The sequence below is a fragment of the Podarcis pityusensis genome (assembly GCF_964106645.2).
Source record: "Podarcis pityusensis genome assembly, chromosome: 11".
Classification (NCBI taxonomy): Eukaryota; Metazoa; Chordata; class Lepidosauria; order Squamata; family Lacertidae; genus Podarcis; species Podarcis pityusensis.
Genome location: NC_138036.1, coordinates 32,142,690 through 32,163,886, shown reverse-complemented (window position 1 = coordinate 32,163,886; position 21,197 = coordinate 32,142,690). Strand labels below are relative to the sequence as shown.

The window sequence follows — 21,197 nt, the reverse complement described above, 5'->3', positions numbered from 1 at the left end:
TATAGAGCGAAAAATACGGTAATTCTTCCATTTCGGCAAGTGCTTCTTGTAAGCTTATTTGTGGTTCTAATGTGATTTTGTCACTCTTGCTTTAGAGCAACAGAAACATAGCTATGGAAGTAGGTTAAGCAGTGCATAATAATCTTAGCTGACAGACGGTAGAAGTCATTCTGCATAAGATTGGCTGAATGAAGCTGCCTCTGTACAAGCTATTGTTGTGTGCATGCATGAAGGGTGTGCGTGTCTAACACCTCTGTATATAATAACAGGCTCTTCCCAGCCTAACCCTAGTATAAATATCTCAAAGGGCAGATTTAACCTTGTGAGCACCTGAACAGTTATTTGTGAGCACTTTAGCAGTTCAGGAACTGTGTTATCTGTCCACCTTCCTATGTGGCTTTCATCTCCTTGTTGTTATAAAATGCAGGTGCCTTTTCCTGTGTGCTTTGGGCAATGTTTGTGCAAGTGCTCAGTGGTGTACATTTCGAAGTGCAGAGGCAAAGCATTATGAGCCCCATAGCCACACCCTCAAGGAGTGTCTAATGTTTATCTATATAGTAAAAATAACAAACATTGAACAGCAGTACATAGGATAATACCCAATTTATGAGGATCAACTGACAATCATAGGATAGTGAGCTGGTAAAGTGTGGTAAAGCAGCTTGCCTACTGGATTTTGATTAGGGAGACCTGGGTTCATATCCCTTATCAGTCCTATGGCATGACTGCTGTAATGATCTCAGGCAGGCAAGCAAGCCCCGATAAGAATTAATGACTCTCTGGCAGTTTCATGTTATGTTGATTTACATAAACACATCCAGAGCCCGGCTTCTCACCTGCTTGCATTGAAGGGAGTTGGTCAGTCTGAAACTCCACCCCGCTCACAACAGGGAGGATGCCAGATTCCCACCCTTCCCCTCTTGCCCTTCCGTTGCACTCTGACCTTGTCTAGTCTGCGAGCACAGGGACTGAGAGGCTGGCCTGCCCCCTCCCCACTTCCACTAGATACACTGTCTGTCCTCTGCTCCTCTGCTGGTTGCCTAGCAACTCTCTGACTGCCTCCTAACTCTCCTGCTTCTTGAGGGCTTAAGTTCATCCTAAGCTAACATCATTATTTTCATATTGCTACTGATGGGGGGAAAAGTCTAGGTATAGTTGTCATATCAGTCCATCTACAGCAACAACAACAACCACCCAATTCCAAAAAATTTCAGTGCATGTTCCAGATGCAACTCTAAAACAAACTAAGCAAAAAAAATTATAAACCTTAAAATAATTGCAAAGTAGCTTAAACATAGAATCCATTTTTATTAGCATTATTTACCAAGGAATCAAGCACCCAGAAATAACACCATGATTATTTTATCATTATTTTAGCAGCTAATAAAAATGCTAATTTGCTGATAAGAGACATATGGATAAAGGAAAGTCAACTGCAACCCATTAAAGCCATAGTGAATGCTAAGAAGGAAATCATCTCTCTCCCCCCACCCACCCCCAGTTCCTTGATAAGACTGGCAATACCAAAATAAAACTGCTTCCGAGCTCTGCTTTAGCACTTGGATTAGTGAGTCACTTTAGTTTGGGGCTTCCTTTCCCACTTTCAGAAGTGGCTCACCTGCAATTCTAGCTTTCTGACAGCAATGCTACTACCACTTGCCCGGACAGAGGCAGGGAAGAGGATGGAGCTCTGCGGGCACACCAGCAGAACCAGTCAGTTGCTCCTGCAAAGGCAACTGCGCCATGTCAGTGGCACCACTTTTGGGAAGCTAGCATTGCAGCTATGCCCACCAGGTGCATCACTTCTGCTCACCTTAGTTCAGATACTCAGCTTGAGGAAATCTGAGGCAACACTTTTCTCCCCATTAACTACAATAGGGAAATCAAGAAATGGCTATAATTTCTTTATGCTTTGCCAGAGGATGAGGCCTGCCAGATTGTAGACAAATAGGTGTGGTGGGGCCTGTACTGGGCAGCTTTAAATTTCAAAGTTTAAAAAAGTACAGGTGACAACTTTTTATTACTTGGCAGAATTGGATGAAATACATAAGTACAACTTTCCCCTCTGAGCGAATGAAGAGTGCCAAATGTAGGGGAAGATATTTTTGTGTAAGTGGATCCCTTAATATTTATGGAGCTGGGTTGTTGTTTTTAAGGACTTATTTCTCTCCTCCCATTGTTTTGTAGCCCAATTTTATGAGCATTACAAAGATTGTAGAGGTGCCCCTAGGTAGGTAGGTTCCCTGCAAAATTTCAGGATAGTGAGCTTTGATAAATAAAAAACAGCAGTGTGTGTGTGTGTGTGTATTGATGAATTGGCACCAAAGTGACAGAAAGTACCTCATCCTTAGTGTAGTGGAGAAAATATATGGAAATGTTCTGTAGTATTTGGGCATGGATGTGCACTATATAAATGTACTGTAAGGGAAGCTTTTAAAGCTTCAGCCATTCTTCAAACAGATTCCCTTTCCTGCAAATATATATATGCAGGTTAAATTTAAAAAACAAGGAGGAGAACGCATGCATGTTCTTCCCTTCCATCTCCATCCTCCTCTGCATGGTCAAGGTGACTGTGCTGCCGGGAAGCCTCCTTCCGACTAGCTGACTAGCCATGGGTCAATGAATTCAGCAGTCACTATGGCCATGCAAGTATCATTGAGATAATTGCAGTTACATGAGAATATTGTTTATAGGAATGCGCCTTTAGTCCCTGCTAGCTGTTCACAAGACTGCCAGTGTGTGTCTTGCCAGCTACGTGCACACAAGGAACATTTGCTTCAGAAACATTTATAGTCCACAATGGGAAACACTGTCTGTGGGTGGCTTTGCTTTACCAAATCCTTGCAATCAAATCCCTGCAATCAGATGGGCATAATAATTCATCTTGTCGGAATGAATTACATAAATATTGTAAAACATTTATGCACCAGAAAGCATGGCAAAAATGCTGAAAATGACATTATGGAAATAAGTCAGAAAAGCAATCTGAAGTTCATGGAAGTTCTCATCCAAGATTAGGAAAATAATTTAGCATGGGGTGGGGTGGCAAATTCATTCCAAGCTATTTATTTCAGTGTGCCTTATTCTGTGACTAAATGTTGGAAGTTTTGTGCAAACCAATGTGATTGATAATAATTCTAATAAAAACTGCATTCATTTACTATATCAAACGTGCCAATGAATTTCACACATTACTTTCAGTATTATTTTGCCCATTTGTATTAGATCTTCTGTGACCTGGCCAAGAAAGAAACTCTAAACCTTTTTTGAAAATGAATTTGAGAACGCAAAACATTGTAACGTTACCATTTTGTATTTACTTTCTTGGGTTTTTTTTGTTTTTTAGATTGATCTTCTTGTTCCTACAAAGGTGACGGGCATAATTACTCAAGGAGCCAAAGATTTTGGTCATGTACAATTTGTGGGCTCCTATAAACTTGCCTACAGCAACAATGGAGAGCACTGGACCATATATCAGGATGAAAAGCAAAAAAAGGATAAGGTGAGGTAATGAGGCAATTGATATTTGGAAAGCATTTTTTTATAGAAAGCTGCTACATCCCTGGTAATCACAGAGCTAGTAGCCTGCAGGTTAATGTCTGCTGTCTGCTTTATAGGATGTTCATGCCAAAGGGTCTATGGCTAAAAGTCAAGGTGAACAGAAAGAATCGATGTCGTTATGCACCAACATTTATAGATACTTCAGTTTTAGTTGCAGAAATGTGTCAAATTTAAAGCTGTTAAATGGAGAATATATTTTTATATGTATATCATCAAATGCACTTAATGGAAAACGTTTCATTTTCTGATTTTAAAATTCACTTTTATCCATGGTTAAATGGTTCATAAAATATGCAGGAGTCACCTGGCTTCCTGGGCCCCCTTGGCACATTTGCAGACTTGAGAAACTGTTGTGGGTACCACACACACACCACACTTGGGCCACCTGCCCACCTACACAACTTCCCTGGGCTGCTGCCCATACACTCATTCACCTGGGCCACCCCCCTGCCTGTCTCTGTCTCTTCATCACCCTCCCAACACAGCTGTGATGGCCCAGCAGCAAGTGAAAAGGATTGTGTCATCATACTGTAGTTTGCAGCAGCCTCTGTTGGTAGCCACATGAACTATTGTGTGAAGGCACACTTACATTTTTATTATATGCAAAATAATCAATACAATACTCTGCCTTCAGGACATACTGTATAGTTCCTGCCTAGCCTGTTTATACTTCAAACAGCAAGGAAATGCACTTAGCTCTCAAAACTGTGGGAGATCTGAGCTAAACATATAATAGAAATCCCAACACAGGGTTAGAAATATATCGCCTGATGTGAGTACACATTTCTAAGTCACATAAGCTTGATAACCACTATATTGCTTCATTGGTGTTCAGTACTGAGTAGATTGAAGGAAGTTTATCAGTCAGAGGGGAATTACTAGTGCAAATCCCATCATAAAAATGCCGTCTGTTTGCACATGTGGTTGAGATCTAATAAGAAATGTCATGACCCACAATTCCACTGGAATCATGCTAGGATATTTAAGTGACACTACCAAGCAGAAAGCAATAACTTTCTGGAAAAAGCTTTTCCCAGAATCTATTTATTTATTTATTTATATTAAATTTCCATACCACCCTTCATGTGAAGATCACAGGGCAGTTTACGATATAAAAACACAAAAATGCATAATCTAAAATAACAGTCACTGGAGCACAGAAAAAATTGGTCCTACCCAAAATTTCAGAGTGGATCTGTAAAATCTAGGGCAAAATGTGGATGTAGAAACTGACAGCATGCATCTGTCTCAATAAAGACACATTTTTTCTCAAAGTTGGGTATGAGTAATTAGGTTAACTTTTTAACTATATCAAAATGAGTCAATCACAAAATAGTTCTGTTATAATCCATATTATTTTTATATGTTATAAGCAATGAAAATTCATAGGCGGAAAACTGGTATTCATGAACATCTCTGAAGACTTTTGAATTCTATTCAAACTAGCCTGGTGTGCAACTGTTTTTCTAAAGAGGAAGCAGTTCTCTTCCTTCTCGAGCGATGGACGCTGTCTTGTATTATAGCAGCACTGCCAGTTAGCCATTCTTCCCAGATAGCACTCAGCTGGAGCAAGCTGTGTAGTAGAGTTGACCTTCAAATAGTCTACCCCCTGCAATGATGGTGAGCAGCAATCAAATACAGTTTTCATCTACCATTATCTTCTGAGAATTCCTACAGGATTTCAGACAGTCTAATATTGACCATAGCATGACTCCCTACCATGAATTCATTTCATGTGTGTCCCATCTTTTCTCCAAGATGCTCCTCACAATTTTTTCTTTACTTAGCATCCTGTGAACTAAGTTAGGCTAGTCCAAGGTGGCCAGCTGAGCATCACACCTGAGCAGGCATTTGAGCATGGATTCAGACTTAGCATTCTAGCCATGGGCTAGAAGAAAGGTTAACATTGCAATGTAAGTAGTGGGGGTATCATTAAGATTAATGTTTTGTTGGTAGCTGCCCAGAGTGGCCGGGGCAACCCAGTCAGATGGTTGGCATATAAATACTACAACAACAACAACAACAACAACAACAACAACAACAACAACAACATGTTGTTAGAGATGGCAGATAACCTTTCTATATATGGATACAAGATTTGAAGGCTTATAATAGTGGCTTTACATGCCCCTGAGTTATCTAGTTTGAATTAAAGCCTAAGCCAAATGAAAATTCCCAGTTTTCCTCCCTGCCTTCCAGATTCCCAGTCCCTGAACCACCTTTCCTGTCACATGGAAAGAGAGAAGTCAGCCCCTCCCTGCCATCTCCAGTGTCTGATAACGGGAGTAGAACCTAGGGATGGACAACTTGTGGCCCTCCAGATTCCATTAAAATCCAGCTCCCATCAGCACAAGCTGGCATGGGAATGATGGGAATTGTAGACCAGCAACATCTGAAGGGCCATGGGAACTCCATCCCTGGAACAGACCTTAGCAGAACTACATATCTCAAGGGCTGAAATGCATGTTTGGCACGTTGCAAAGTGTGCTGGGACACCAGATAAGGAGGGCAGAGTCAGATTTCATCACTCTCCCTGTGCACCACCACCGCTCCCACACAAGAGATAAGATATTTGGAGTATGGTGATGGAGTGTCTGGTAAAGATGGTGCTTTGTGGGATCAGGGAGTCTGGGAGGGAGGCAAGGGCTTATTTTCCAAATGCCAAGTTGACTCAGAAAATAAATTGACTTATTTCCACTGTTAATCTCACTCATCTGTATCATTAATTGTAGTTTACAGGGTTTTCCTAGGGACTGCTGCTCATTTTTCCCTCTTCCTCAACTGAATGGCTAATTGCAGTATTGGTAGACCTTGGGGAACAATGAAAACGTCTACTTTAAAACATTCTGCATTCACAGTTCGATAGATACATCTTCATTGTTATTCTAAGCACAAACATTCATTTGAAGAGGGAATCTGATGCCCGACAGCTGGGAGGCAACTTTATAAGAAACTCTAGAATCCAAAAATATATATCCTTCTTACAGCTTTGAGCACATCTTTAGGTTCTTCCTGATCCATAGTTAATTCTTTGACTTGGAATACACACATCAGTGATGTGTAATACGCATCTTAGAAACAAAGCAAGCATTGTGACCCCCTTTTTTCTGGTTTGGATTTTAATCTGTCCTGAGGAAGAGCACCTCCCTTCCCTTCATCCATGAATCCACAACTAACCTTCTTCCTACTCTCTTGTTTGCTCCCACTCTGTTATTTATTAAATTTCTATACTGCTTTTCATCTGAGGATCACAGGGTGACTTACAGTAACAAACAAAAACAATACTCCACCCCAATACTCTAGTATCACAAGGTTCAAGAACTGGCATCAAACTAGTTTCAAGGTTCAGCCCCACCTGATGTTGTGTAAGCCGCTTTGTGGACAGAGAGGGCATGTATGAAGTAATTTGCCCACAAGTTCTACCATAACTTCACAGCCCTACATAGCAAGCTCACTTTAGAGCAAGCTCCAGCCCTGGGAGTGTACAGCTTTCCCACATCTTAGCCACATGGTTCTCTTGGGCATCTCTCCATTCTCACCACATTTGCAACATACACTGGTATTTCTGCCTTTCATAGCCTCTCCTCTCTTGCAAGAGGTGGGAACCAAAATCCCAAGACCCAACTCAAGTGGTTTAGGTCCAAAACCTCACAGAAAGAAGCTGCAGAGAGCTACCTCTTCCTTTTCCCCAGCCATCTTTCCCCTTGCAGGCTTCATTGTGAAGAAGAGGGGACATTGCCAGTTTCCTAAATGCAGGCCTCTACAGGATGGCTGGTGATGCATTGCACATGGTGCTGCTTTCAAATACTATCCAGAAACTTCAGCTGGTGGAAAATATCCCCATTTGGTGATGAATCTCGTTAAGTGACCTTGGGCCAGTCGCTGCTTCTCATCCTAACCTACCTCACAGGGTTGTTGTGGGGATGAAATAATGAGGAGTGAACCATGCAAACCACGAGCTCCTTGGAGAAAATGATGAGAAACAAATTCAATAAATAAAGCATTTTAAGTAAGAGTAGGCATTATGAACAGATTACATCAGTTCTTTTTTGCCTTCGCTGTCCAATTCAAAATGCTGGTTCAGACTTATAAAGCCTTACACAGTGTGGGTCCTCTGTACTTGATGGAGCCCCTCCTCTTGTATTTATCTACCTGTGTACAGCAAGGCCATCTACAGAGACCCTTTTCCAAGTGCTTTCTTAATCTGAAACTTGGAGGTTGGCTATGACAAGAGAGAGGGGGCCTTTTTGGTAGTGGCTCTGGAATGCTCTTCCTATGTAAGCTCACCTGGTGCCCATGTTGTTGTCCTTTCAGCACCAGGCTATGACCCCTTTTGTTCTCTAAGACCTTTTAATATCATGTATTTTTTCATTCCACCTCACTCTACCTAAAGGTGGGGCCACTTTTGCTTCTTTCTCTCCTGATAGTACTTCATCTTTAAACCAGGCTTGGATAGCCCTTGCAAATGTTGGCCTCTCCAAATAGAGGACTGCCCTCTGGACAATAGGACACACAGCCACTGTATGCTTAGTATGTAGTTAAAGGTTTTTGGGATTGCTTTGAAGTGTGAAAAAGCAGCTTTCTAGCAGTGTATGTATGTCTGCCACTTATGTAGTTGAACCGATATTTTTGATATTCATGACAAAATTTGCATGTTTGATTAGGCACTAAGCAAATGGCATGAAAATCAAATGTATTTTTTTGCTTTTCATCCAAGGCCAATCAGGGCAGCTGGAAGGGCAGGCGCGCGCGCACACACACACACACACACACTCTTATCAGAGTTTTCTTTTTAACATTAATGAAAGCAGCAACAGAAGTAAAAAGACTGTTTTGGCTCAGGTCTCATAGCACTTTCAAATGGAGAAGATATGAAAAAGAACAGTTGCTCCTGCTGTTTCTTTCTGGCGCTTGCCACTTTAACTGCCAGTTATCTGAGTTTAAATCGACACCAAGTTTCTCTAGGGATGCAGCCCAGGAGAGCTGCAAAACTATACCCTACATTCTCTTTCTTTCTCTCTCTCTTTGGGTTCATTTTAAATGGTTTGAAAGATATGCACGAACACCATCTCTGTGTTTGGACTGAGCTGGAAATCACTGAAATTGGAGCATGTTGAGAAAAATACATTTTGGGGGGGAAATCTCTCTGGACTAAATGGTAATCATGTTTTCCTCAACTAGAGGTCAGTAGATCACTGTACTTTCAGTGCCATAGTAATGAATACCATACTTGGTGGAGTCTGTTATGGGGAAAGGAATAACTGTGGGTCATATGAAAGGAATTGCCATGTAAAATTAGAAATGCATGCCATGATCTGCAAAATCCTTTCCCACATGCACTTGGGATGTTGCATGCATGGAACAGATGTGCTTTGCGAGAATACCCTGTTCTACAGTATCCTGCAAAGTGCAGGAAACAAGAGTAGCTCCACTTTTCTGCATTCTTTGCATGTAGAAAGAAGGGAATGGATGAGAAATTTGGTTTGGTTTGCAGTCCAGTGGGAACCCACCTAATTCTCCCTTCCCAAAACATTATGCAAACAGAAGCATAGCTATCTTTCGAAATAAACACTTCTCTGAATTTAGCAGAGTAGCTTTTCAACCAACAAATGTACACATTAGGAGAAAGCATGCATAACAATACCTGTATATCCATAAGCAGTAGAAATACCAGGTCAGGAGAGCAGTTCTGCAAATCTGCCTCACCGAGTGTGTTGCTACTCTTTTAAGTGAAGCAACCTAATTTGCACTTCCTGGACTAATAAGACAATATTGGAATGGAATAATGCTTCAGATACTTTCCTGGATTTTGTGATAACAGTTCTCAGTTCAAGAAATGTACCAGAATCCATATTTGGGGATAAGAACAATTTAGAAATGTGTGCATTGGTATAAAAGTATGCATATTTAAATATTAATTCATATAGATATTTTTTCAGGGTGAAATCGTACTTTAATGTGGAAACATGATGGGCTGGATGAACACATGTGAAACTGACACAGACCAAAAATAGATTGATCTATCCATTCCTTACTACTATATAAAGAATAATTACAAATATTGCTTTACATCAAAGTAGGCTGATGAAAAAACTGTTTTTTCTCTAGTCTACCATGCAACCTTGAAGATGGGGAAAACAATGGCTCAGGCTTGCACTAGCCAGTTGCTAAGGAGAAGTTATTTACCTTGAGGATATTAATAATGTTGTGTTTGCAGGATTTTTCACCTATGTTGTCTAGGAAAAAAATGGTCTTTGCTCTGTTGGAATTCCTGGTAAATACTGCAAAGAAGACAGCTTAATTGCATCCCACAGCTATTGTTCAAAAACAGTTTTTTTAAAAAAAAATTGGCAAGAGGATTAAAAAGACTGAGTTCCCCAGGATTTTCTTGTCAATTGAGGAGAATCTGTCTATAAAGAAAATGTTGTTTTTTAAAAAAACAGTTTTTTGTTTCCCTCCCTCCCGCTTCTTCCTAGCTGCTGCATACTCCTTAGCTTTAAATGACAGAGACAAAAATAGAATTAAAACATAAATGTACACACTAGAACCACTGAGGTGCTACACCAATTGTACAGCTCAACATGGTAGAGATCTCAAAAGTGGGACAAGCACTGCTTTCCTCAGGTCCATCTGTTTGGTTGCTGTGAGAACAGGATATTGGACTGAATAAGCCTTTGGCTTGATCCAGCTGAGCTCTTCCTACATTCTTGTGCCCCATACTGTTAGAGCTGTGTTTTGTTATATTAAATGCAATACTTTAGATTTCCCTATTGCTATTATTTTTTTCTTACTCAAGTCCAATGAGAAGCAGCCTTTGTACCTGCCACTTTGAACAGGCTGATGGTATGGTTGCCCTATGGGGTGATTTGCAGCCAGCTCACTCTCCTTGTTCTCTTAATTTGTTTCCCTGTAAAATAAAAAAATCACTGCTGTTACATGCTGTTTCCAGATCAAGCAACTGAGTAACAAGGTGCTATGTAAAAGCTTATAATGTGCTGCTTTGCAAGGCAAGGGCATGGCAGCCTGGAGCACAGGGCTGTAGCCTGCTATAGATGTCACTTTCATTTTCCTGATGACAAACACATTGCAATTTCTGTCTTAAGAGAATACTGCTTGCCAGCAGTAGGTGACACAAACTGGGGGGAAGGCGTTGTTGACACTGGGGAATCCCTGAGCCCAGTTGCTTCCCAAGCGCCAACAATCACCTGTTGGTTGGCTCTTGGAAAATGCTGGAAAGTGGCTTTGCGGGCACCGCCAATCAGGTGGCCAGTAATGCCTGCAAAGCTTCTTTTGTCCAAGCCTTGCCTTGATCTTCCCCACATCTGACATCATATATGACATCAAGTGTAGGGCAGGCTGGGTGTGGTTGGCCAAAATGGCCTTATGGTGCCACAACACTGCTCTACATGCACTATAAAATAAACATGCATCTGGCAAGCACCAAACAAACACTTACCCCAAGGAAATGAATCCTAAAACAAATATGCCTTGCACATCATTTTAACTTCTGCGTTTAGGCAGGCTTACTCGGAACTGTTACCTTGGTAGCTGACAGTTTGCTTGGTACAGGTGGCATTTTAGTCATTAATGACTTTTTAAAGAAAAATGATGTATCTCCAAGCTGCATGTGTGAGATTTTTTTTTTTTTTAATCCTGCATTCCAAATAATCTTGGCATTTTAAAAGAAAAAAAGAAAAACGAATTTTCTCCTTATTTTCTGGTCTGCCAAATGGTACACAAACATATCAATAACAGATATTTTAATGTCATCAATAGTAATGCTTTTTGCAGCAGGGAGGTGCACATTGTACAATTGAAGTATTTTCTAGGTGTGTGTCTTGCTTTCCCTCTCACCTCTCACTTCTTCTCATCCTCCCCAACCCTGGTATTACTAGACTAAATGATGGTGTTAGTTTCAACAATACCCTTAACAGGAGCAGTGCTTGATAGCTCATAAGAGCAAAACACAATGGTGCACTTCTATAAAAAGCAACAACCAACGATTCAGTTAAATGCATTGTAAACTTCTTACAGGGAAATCCCGTTGGCAAAAGACGGGACTCCATAGCAACATCTGGTGCCACAGTTATAACGCATATAAAGCGCTTTATCTTTATGAATGTAGTTGAGTCCTAAGTTCAAAAGGGCTTACTCACGAGGAACTGGATTTAGGAATTGTAGTCATTGGTGAGGTTTTTTTCTGGAACACCAAGCATTCCTAGTAATATCCATATATAAAACATAATTCATTCCTGAGTCAGGCAACCTGACTTTCTGATGGCAGCACATATCTGTCTATCTTTGCTGTTTTTCTCGGTGCTCTCTTGCCTCCATCTCCCCACTCTGCCTGGTTTCTTTTGTACTATTTTGCTATCACTGGTTCTTCTTGGTCACTTTTCAGGTTTTCCAGGGCAACTTTGATAACGACACCCACAGAAAGAACGTCATTGACCCCCCAATCTATGCACGGCACATAAGGATCCTCCCTTGGTCATGGTACGGCAGGATCACTTTACGGTCAGAGCTCTTGGGCTGTACAGAGGAGGACTGACGAGGATCTTCACTTTTCCGCACAACTCTTGATATTCCTAAAAAAAATATCTCCATAGAAGAAACTGTGCAAAACCTGTAGGAAGTTGAATGGGTTTTTCATGAACAAGTGCTCACTTTCTGGTAGGCCGCTAACTGTCTTTTGTAAGGAGGTCTAAGCCTGCCCTTAAAATGGTCCAAATCTGAGTTGGGGGGTTCTTTTAAATCTTAGTTCCAGTTATTACTCTGTTTTGATGTGGAATTTACCTTTTAAGGTTTTTTTTTCTGAGTTATTTCATGCTGGCTGAAATATCGTTAGGAGTAAGAAGCAGCATCCTTTTTACAAGGAAGATGAAAGTGGCATGACAGAGTTCACTTGTGACTTGAGAAGGAACAGGCTGATTCATTGTTTCCAAACCCACATGGTCATCTCACTTGCAAAAAGTGATACTGCAGCTTTAGCAATAAGTTTTTCTCGGGGATGACTGCATTTGATTGTTTCCCTTGTGCCTATCAAGCATTGTCAAGATTAATGACACTTTTTTTGGAAGTGATCTCTGTGGTCTGCAGTCCTCCTGGTGTCACAAACTACCTTTTGTAATTTTCTTTACAAACAGCCGAGTCCACCCACCCTAGGGTTTCATTTCCACATGTTTTGCTTCCCATTTAGCACACTGTGGGCATCGTCACTGTCTTTTATGTTTGATCACATTAACTGCTTCTGTTTCTTTTCAATGAGCCAACCTGAATTTTATGGAACAAAATCTGCTATCAGTGTATTATGAAGTTAATGATTTTGTCAGTGAATTCAGCTTGCATTTTCTTTCTAAGGGATGGTGAGATGAAAGATCATGGACCAAATTCAAAGCTTAAGTAACTGTAGCCGGGAGGGAGGCACACATGAATGCTACAAAGCGGGCATTCATTTGATCCTGCATTTTCATGCATGGTAGTTGCCTCATGGAGCTGCCTAGGAGATGGCTTCTCTGAGATGCTTCCTATGACTCAATGGGCAAGGGTCATTGTGCGATCTAGAGGTACATGCCAAAACATATGGACTGTGTATCCTCGTTCTGAGGAGCAACTCAACTACAGCACTGTCCCCAAGCTTCAGAAATATGTGTGGAAGGATGAAACCTGAGGCTGAGTGGTCATATAATATTATATCTTAACATTATTTTAACCATCAGCTCTGCAAGGATTCTTCAGGCCCTCTGACTGGAGAAGACAAGTCTTGTAGGATACGCAAGTGGCAGTGTTGCAAAAACAGAGAGAGGAAGGAAGTAGGGGAATTGGATTCAGATACGGGGCAGGTGCCAATCATCAGCGATAATAAGCAGGGCTGAGTGTATGCTATGAGCCTTCAGGAAAGAAATTGGAGGGAGAGTAAAGAACTCATTATTGGGTGATGAATTCAGCTTTCTGGGAATGGCAGCCTTCATTTCAAAGAGTTTATAGCTCTTAAGACTGCAAAAAATATGATCGAAAGTATCTTGCCAGCAGCTGCTGCAATCTCCAGAGGTTGGAATTTCAGTGCCCACCATAGTTCCATCGCCTCCCCATGACTGGAAAGGGTATAGAAGTTGGATTGTAGAATTTTAATTATTTTTTAAAATGTGGATCATGCAGTGCCCTGATAACAGAGAATGGAGTACATACTGCCCTGATGGATCAAGCAGCATGCATGCATTCAGAAAGATAAGCCACATACAGGAGTCAGTCAAACACCACAGTATTCCTACTTCAGGCATTCAGTTTTCTTATCATTTGCAGCCTCAGTGCTGGTAGATCTTGCTATCACTATTGAAGGAAGAGCTGGGATTACTGAATGGGGTAAAAAGGTTTTTGAAGTGTTTTCCCAAGTAACTCCATGGGGTCATGTGGCAACCGCAGCTGCTGCATCATAGCTGTGGTGTGAACTGTTTATCACAGGTCAGCTATCGCTAATGGGTCTTGCTTATACATCAGAACCGATCCCTTCAGAGGAAGCAAATATCTCAAGAGGTGACCTTATTACTCATCGTTAGTGATTAGCCTATTACCTAATAACACCCTCTTCAGTTGATAACCTGAATTAGCCATAAATCCAGTTCTCTTGCGCATTGACCTCTGTGACTAAGATCTTCCATTTGAAATTGTCAAGATGGCTGTAGCTTCATTTGAATGGACCTAGGATGCAGCGCACATCAGTCAATGCTAGAAAGCCATGTATGCAGTTTTCCCAGAGAAACAGTAACCAATGCCAATCCCTGGCCAAGCAAGATATGAGATGCTGTTGCCATTGGAATTAGTACACAAAGGTGCTGGCAGAGCACTGTGTAAATGGCTCTCCATTTCTGACTCTCTGCCCGACCACCATCTGGGTCAGTGCAACCCAAGCTGTGACAAATGTGTATGAAAACACGGCCAGGATTTAATAGAAGGAATTTATCTTGTGTAAAACTCCTTCGTTGTGCAGAAGGAGTTCCTGGTAAATGGTAGTCCTAACAAATATTGCAAAGCACTTTCATTTTAATAAGGTATTGGTATTCTGTCCATTTCTTTTATAATTCTTGAGTGTCTTCTTATTACTTAAAACCTTCAAGTTGTGCTCATTTTCATTTTTAATTTCATAACATACTGTGGTAGATTTTTTTCTTGGTTGTGTCTCATTAACACATCATGCTAAGTATTTTTTTATGAAATTCCATTATCATTAAAAGAAAAAAAATGGAGATATAAAGATGGGCTCTATGACCTTAATAAATACTTAGTCATCCTATAATTTTACAGTAAGGAATCGATACGCTTGTTTAAAAAGAAAAGAAAGAGATTTAAAAGTCTGATATATTTTTTAAGGGTCATCACAACCTTCACATAAACTCCTACTCTGCAACAGGAGATAATGGCCACGTTGACACATCACATGAAACTGTGCAACGTGAACTCACATGTTCCTCCCCTCTTCTCTCCTCTCTTCATCCCGAGGGGAAGAGTTTAGAAGTTCTCACATCCACTTTTGCGTAATCATGGTTTGCCATGTCATCTAGAGCAACAAACCTGTTTTAACATTAACTATGGCTAATTTTAAGACATACTCTCAGGTCTAGATGTTACAGCAAGCTGTGGTTAATCACAAGTAGAAGTGAAAGCTTCAAAATTCCTCCTTCTGACCACATGGAAAGAGGATAGGATAGGGGAGAGGATGAAAACCCAAAGCTCACTGCAGCTTATTCCTGTTTGTGCACAGCACACTAACAATGATTTAGCATGACATTTGGACATGGTCATTACATCTGCTTTGCTTAAAAACAAAAACCTTTAATGATCAGGGGATGCTATCTTGAAAGCGCCTCTCAAAAACATCGAACCAGTAGAATAATGAGATCTGTCGATAAAGAGCACCTAATTCTTAAGGTGTATTTGTTCACACTTTTTTTTTGTAAGGCTTAGACATGGATATTCTGAGATCCTTAGTTTGAGAATCTGATCAAGATAAAGCAAGTTATGTGTAAGAAATGTTAAGGTCCTGTGCAACACTGTTAAGTTTATGGGGTTTCTTTGTTTTTTAGTTGGATTTGTGCTGCATTACAAAAGCCACTAGACTGTTACTGTCTTGTCTGTAACTGTGTTAACATTTCTTAACAATGTTATCTATGGAGTGGTCTTCAATTGTAGTGAATAATTTTAAAGAGAAAGTCAATCATAACTGTGCTTTAAGGTGCAAATGGCTAAAAGAATAAGGATGGTAACTGAAATGGCATTTAACTACATATGGCCCAAATCCTGCACTTTTAAGCTCTTATGAAGATCCTGTGATTCACAGCCTACTTACTCCAGAGTAGTTTTTCTTAATTGTATTGGCCTATGCTGGAGAAAAAAACTGTGGATTGTTTGACATTTTAGTGGGTCGAGACTTCAATGGGGCCTCATTTTTACACGCCTATTTGATGGGGCCAAATTTTGCACTTGCAGTCCTTAGCTGGTTCAATGAATAGCATGCCTAATCATATGAGGCCTGGCACCACCACAGTAAACACTGGTACCAATCCCAAGGTCTACCTGTGGTCCACCCAGAAAGAGTAGTGGCAGTGTCATATTGGGTGTGTGTGAAAGACGGGGGATTAAACAGGTGATTGGTGCTGCATCTATATGGCACTTCTTACGGAATGACTGTCAAGCAAGGGAAACTGCATACACAGTGCCCTTTTGCACATGAAAGCCCCAAAGAATGCAGGCCACCTTTGATGGCTCGGGGTAATGGTCAGCAATTGGTCCTCTGCAGAAGATCTTACTGAAAGAAATGCTTTGGGGATGCAGCTTCCCTGAATAAGAGGTGGTTCCTGCAAATAAGACACGTCAGGTCTGTAACGTTTGGGCTCCATCTTGAACTCCAGCTACTGCTAACACCATGTCAGTGACTATAGCTGTCACCAATGGAGCACTTTGAGCTGCTAGTCAGAATGTTCTGATAAAATGTTTCTGTGTTTATTAGTATTTTTTTTCCTTTTTTAAAAAAGAAAATGCATTTAAATGAATATTTCTTGGATTTGCAATTAACTTATATGTAATATAGTTTATAGTTCGAAAAAGAGCATCCTATTGAAAATGTGGTCACTCAGTCTTCTATTTGAAAGGGTTGCATTTTTTCCTTCTGCTGCTCAGTTCTGTCGGCCTTTACAATGTTATTCAGAGGAGCCTGAAAGCTTTCCTTTCTTTCTTTTTCAAGATACACCTTGAGGCTTTTTGCCACATTTTGCACCTGTCACAACATTATTAAACTAAAAAAAATGCCTTCGACATCTATTCAGTAACTATGGACACAATTTACTGAGAAATTCTTCTCACTGGAATAAATGGGGCCTGCATAACAATCTGACCCTGTATTTCATGCCATGGCCAAAATAACAGAAGCTATTCCATTTGGGCAAATGGCACACTCCCCCACCAGCCTCTCTTTGCCTTCAGCCAGCCCCCACCTGCCTGCCTTCCTATTACCAGCCCAGAGGGTACCATTGCCTGTCAGATTCCTCCTCCTGCTCTCAGTGTTGCCTTCATATAACTTGCACAAAAGGAACCCGCTGTAGAGGAGCATACACAAATTGAAAAAACAGGGGTTCAGGCCAGCATACAAAGACAAAATATATGGCAAGCAAAGTACAATGAATGCATTTGTCACAATATACCCACCATTACAGGGCACACAGTACATGCAAGCGGTACTGCAGAACCATCAAAATAAGTACAACATTAGAATTAATAAAATATTTTCATTATCTCCGATGCAAGGGTATTCTTGAGAGTGGCAGAGCATTTTCCATATATTGTGTCTTTGTATGCTGGCATGAACTCCTGTTTTTTCAATTTGTGTATGTCTTCATATAACTCAACAGGGAAGAGGATGGGGACAAAACTAGAATTAGTTGACTCTGCTTGTCATTGGCTGTAGCACCACCTGGTCCACCTACTGTTGGCCTGCCCTTTACCCCACCAGCCGCCACTGCTGGACATCACATTAACCAAGCGGATACAATGGTTGCATTTTTCTGGAAGCTTGATTGAAGCCTATGTTGAAAGCCTATGTTCCTCTTTTTTCCACCGTCCTGAATGAGAATCACCTCTCAAAAGCTGCTATTTGTATTTCAAGGGAAATCAATAGGACCTTCCCTTGGAATGCAATAGGACCTTTCCTTGGAATGCAAATGGCAGCTCCGATGGTTTTTTTCAAACCATAGCAGGAGAAAAAGAGTTAAACTCCCCTCTTCACATGCACCTCATTGCCCTAAAGCTGCTCTAGCTTCCCCACAGCTCCTGTTTACATAACAAAAAATATATGCAGGTCTAGTTTTGCCCTCTTGCAAAGGAAGAACTTCCCAGTGGATTGTGTCTTTTGGATTAAAGGTAACAGCTGACCTCTAAATGTGTCCCATATAGAACACTTTTTGTTCTGTTTGTCATTGTGCACAATGTGTATAGTGTGTTCTGTAGTAAGAATGAGCTCACACGTACATATTCATGGTCACTCAGTGACTGGCATGTGTGAAAGCCATCACTGATCAAGCACCTCAGACAGCATTTTCAGATTACCTGCGCACCTCGACCACAACACTTTTCAATGCAGGCAGTTCACACATTCGGCTGTGAGTCACCAGCTGTTGGTTAATTGTGTACTAAAGCACAGTGTGGTGTACATACATGTTTTGGTCTGCCCTGAGTCTAGGTATTACATCTTATTAATAAAAATGGAACAACACCACACAATTGTACATATGTTGGATGTCGTTGTGATCTACAAATTGCCTAGGTTTTAAGCTCAGGAGGAAGTGCTCCAGGCCAAGTGGTTTGTGGATCATAATTGTATGTTTTGATTGAAAAATAAATGGGGCAGGTTCACAAATTGCCCTAACATGTGTGCTCTTCGCAAGTCATGAACTCAGAAGCAAGTCATGGGCCCACATTCTCCCCTCATTTGAATGTGCACATGAGCCTGAGTTTGCTTTGTTCATGTGATCCATACACCCTTTTGTATGAGTATTTTATATGAACGCATGTGGCTCATAGGCCTTTTCAGACATTCAGTAATCCATGGAAGGGAACAAGGTCACATTTGCTGTCTTGCTGTCTTCTCCTGATCTCTATGCCCTAGAGTCTAGGTGTTCATCCCAAAGTCTGAACACAAATGCATATCATGATACATTCACAGGCTCAATACATGCAATAGGGGACCCTGCTTTTTGCAGAGCTCAGTCATGTGAAGGGAGCATACATTCATCAAATATGTATACGTACTCAGACCTTTGGATAAATGTGTAGAAGAAGAAGAAGAAGAAGAAGAGTTTGGATTTGATATCCCGCCTTTCACTCCCTTTAAGGAGTCTCAAAGCGGCTAACATTTTCCTTTCCCTTCCTCCCCCACAACAAACACTGTGTGAGATGAGTGGGGCTGAGAGACTTCAAAGAAGTGTGACTGGACCAAGGTCACCCAGCAGCTGCATGTGGAGGAGCGGAGACGCGAACCCGGTTCCCCAGATTACAAGACTACCGCTCTCAACCACTACACCACACTAGAAGTTGGGACAGCTTGTGTGATAGTGATTCTCCCCCTCTGTATGTTCACTGGATGTCTAAAAGGGCTATAGAAAACATTCTATGAGTTGGATGTGTATGTGCAAGCCTGAGACTACTTGCAATGCATACATGATGAGGTTTGAGTGAACATCCAGTTAAGGAGAAATTTTCAGTTTTCTTAGTCTGAAATAGTTATGTTGAAACTAATGGAACATTTCCAGAAGTAGGCGCTTTGAGATTTACTACAATGTATTTAGGATCAGCATGTTGGTTTATTTAAAGCTGCAACCCTCAAGCTTGAGTGATCTCTGTTGAATTAAATAGTTTGAGATGTGTAGCCTTTAAACTTCTTGAGAAAACATTACGAAACAGTCCTTAACTTTTGTATTAATTCTAACAGCAAAACTGAAGGAGTGGAAAAAAAAAATCATCTGTGTTTACCCCAGAGTTGTTAGTCATTTCTAGGCAGATTTCCCATTTCTATAGCTCCCTAATTTACTACTTTTATAGCCTGGAAAGTAAAACATAATGCACAAGGCTTAGGATAATCTATGTTCTATTAAGGGCTTCTCACATAAACAAAACAAAAAACCCACCCACCCCTGGTTCTGATTTTTAGGTTGACTTTCTCTTTCAGAATGAACAGATACAAATTTGTGTGAGTTTTGAAGACTAAGGATACTAATGAGTGTATCTGTGCTATACAACAACATATGAAATATAATATTCAAAGCTGGCTTCAGATGTGTCAGTAAGTACAGAAGTATCTCAGACACAATGACTTTTGCAACCTTGGCGACCTGTGTAAAGTTCCAATGTTTTTGTATATATTTAAATTATGTAGAATGATGTTAAAACAGTATGACCTCGTCTAGTCTTCAAACTTAACAATAAAACTTTTGAAAAATTGGAAAGTCCTTGAAGTGATTTGAATGGTACCTTCTTTCATCATCTGAGAGGAGAAAGTGGGGTGTTCACTAGATAAGTGTGAAAAGGGGTATCTACATTGTTGCTATTATAGTCCTTTGGAAATCACTCCACAATGCAGTCTACAAGTGCATATCAGCATGAGAAAATAAGAATTCATATAATTTTCATTTCCACACATTGGCAGTGAATCCAGGCACACACTTTGTTTCTTGCATAGAATAGCCCTGAATCATTTTGAATGGATGGATGTGCTTATCCTCTTGGTTTGGTTCCTGTCCTGAGCTTCAATACTTGAGAGAATTGCTACCTTGTCACAGACTAGCGAGCCATAGTGTAGTTTGATTGATAACTAGGAATCTAAAAGAGACCTTCTGGGAAATTGCAGGCTTCTTATCAACAACAGTGCACACACTCTGTGGAGGCCACATTTCTATGCCTTCTCAAGGACTTGCATTACTCTTGTCTTGTTCCGCTTCCACTGCCTCTATATAACTTAACCTCCTTGTGTGGCCCTGTCCTTAGTTAAATCTTTGGAGACTACCTGGAGATATAAGCTCAGAGCTCCCCTCGTAGTAATAAACAGTGAATCTCCCTTTGAGCTTAGGCTCCGCTTCCTGTCCAGTTCTCTATATTGTGTATTACATTCTCTCTGCTGCTGTATTTTCTCCAATTCTGTCTTTCTGTTCCATCATGGAATCCTGTTCCTGCTTATCTGCAGGACGGCCATTTCTGCTGGCTCTCTGAAAAGCAGGAGCACTTGTCTGCCCACTAATGTATTCCCACCCTTAGGCAAATTACAGTGGTCATTGCTCCATTCAGATTCCAGCTGAACAGAGAGAACAGCAGGCCACACCAGGTGAAGAGTTCACAAATTTTACTGGTTTATGTAAGCACAGAAGGACAACACATTTAGCAGCAAGTGGCTAATAAAAGCATATATAAAGCAAATTGCATCTCTCCTTTGTAGATTATGAGTTACTCCTCTGGGTTAGGTTACAGATGGGTAGCCGTGTTGGTCTGCCATAGTCGAAGTAAAAAAATTCCTTCCTGTAGCACCTTAAAGACCAACTAAGTTAGTTCTTGGTATAAGCTTTCGTGTGCATGCACACTTCTTCAGATACACATCTGAA

The 21,197-nt window shown here is 40.8% G+C and overlaps 1 protein-coding gene across 1 annotated transcript in view; it reads left to right on the top strand.

The window, feature by feature from the left end:
- EDIL3 (EGF like repeats and discoidin domains 3) overlaps nucleotides 1–20,051 on the top strand; it is a 236,244-nt gene extending 216,193 nt beyond the window's left edge. The window contains exons 10-11 of the mRNA XM_080972845.1: nucleotides 3,347–3,502; nucleotides 11,963–20,051. Of these exons, the coding sequence (XP_080828971.1) occupies nucleotides 3,347–3,502; nucleotides 11,963–12,112 (306 nt within the window). The 3' untranslated portion in view covers nucleotides 12,113–20,051. The remainder of the gene's footprint in view (nucleotides 1–3,346; nucleotides 3,503–11,962) is intronic.
- Nucleotides 20,052–21,197: the final 1,146 nt, after the last annotated feature.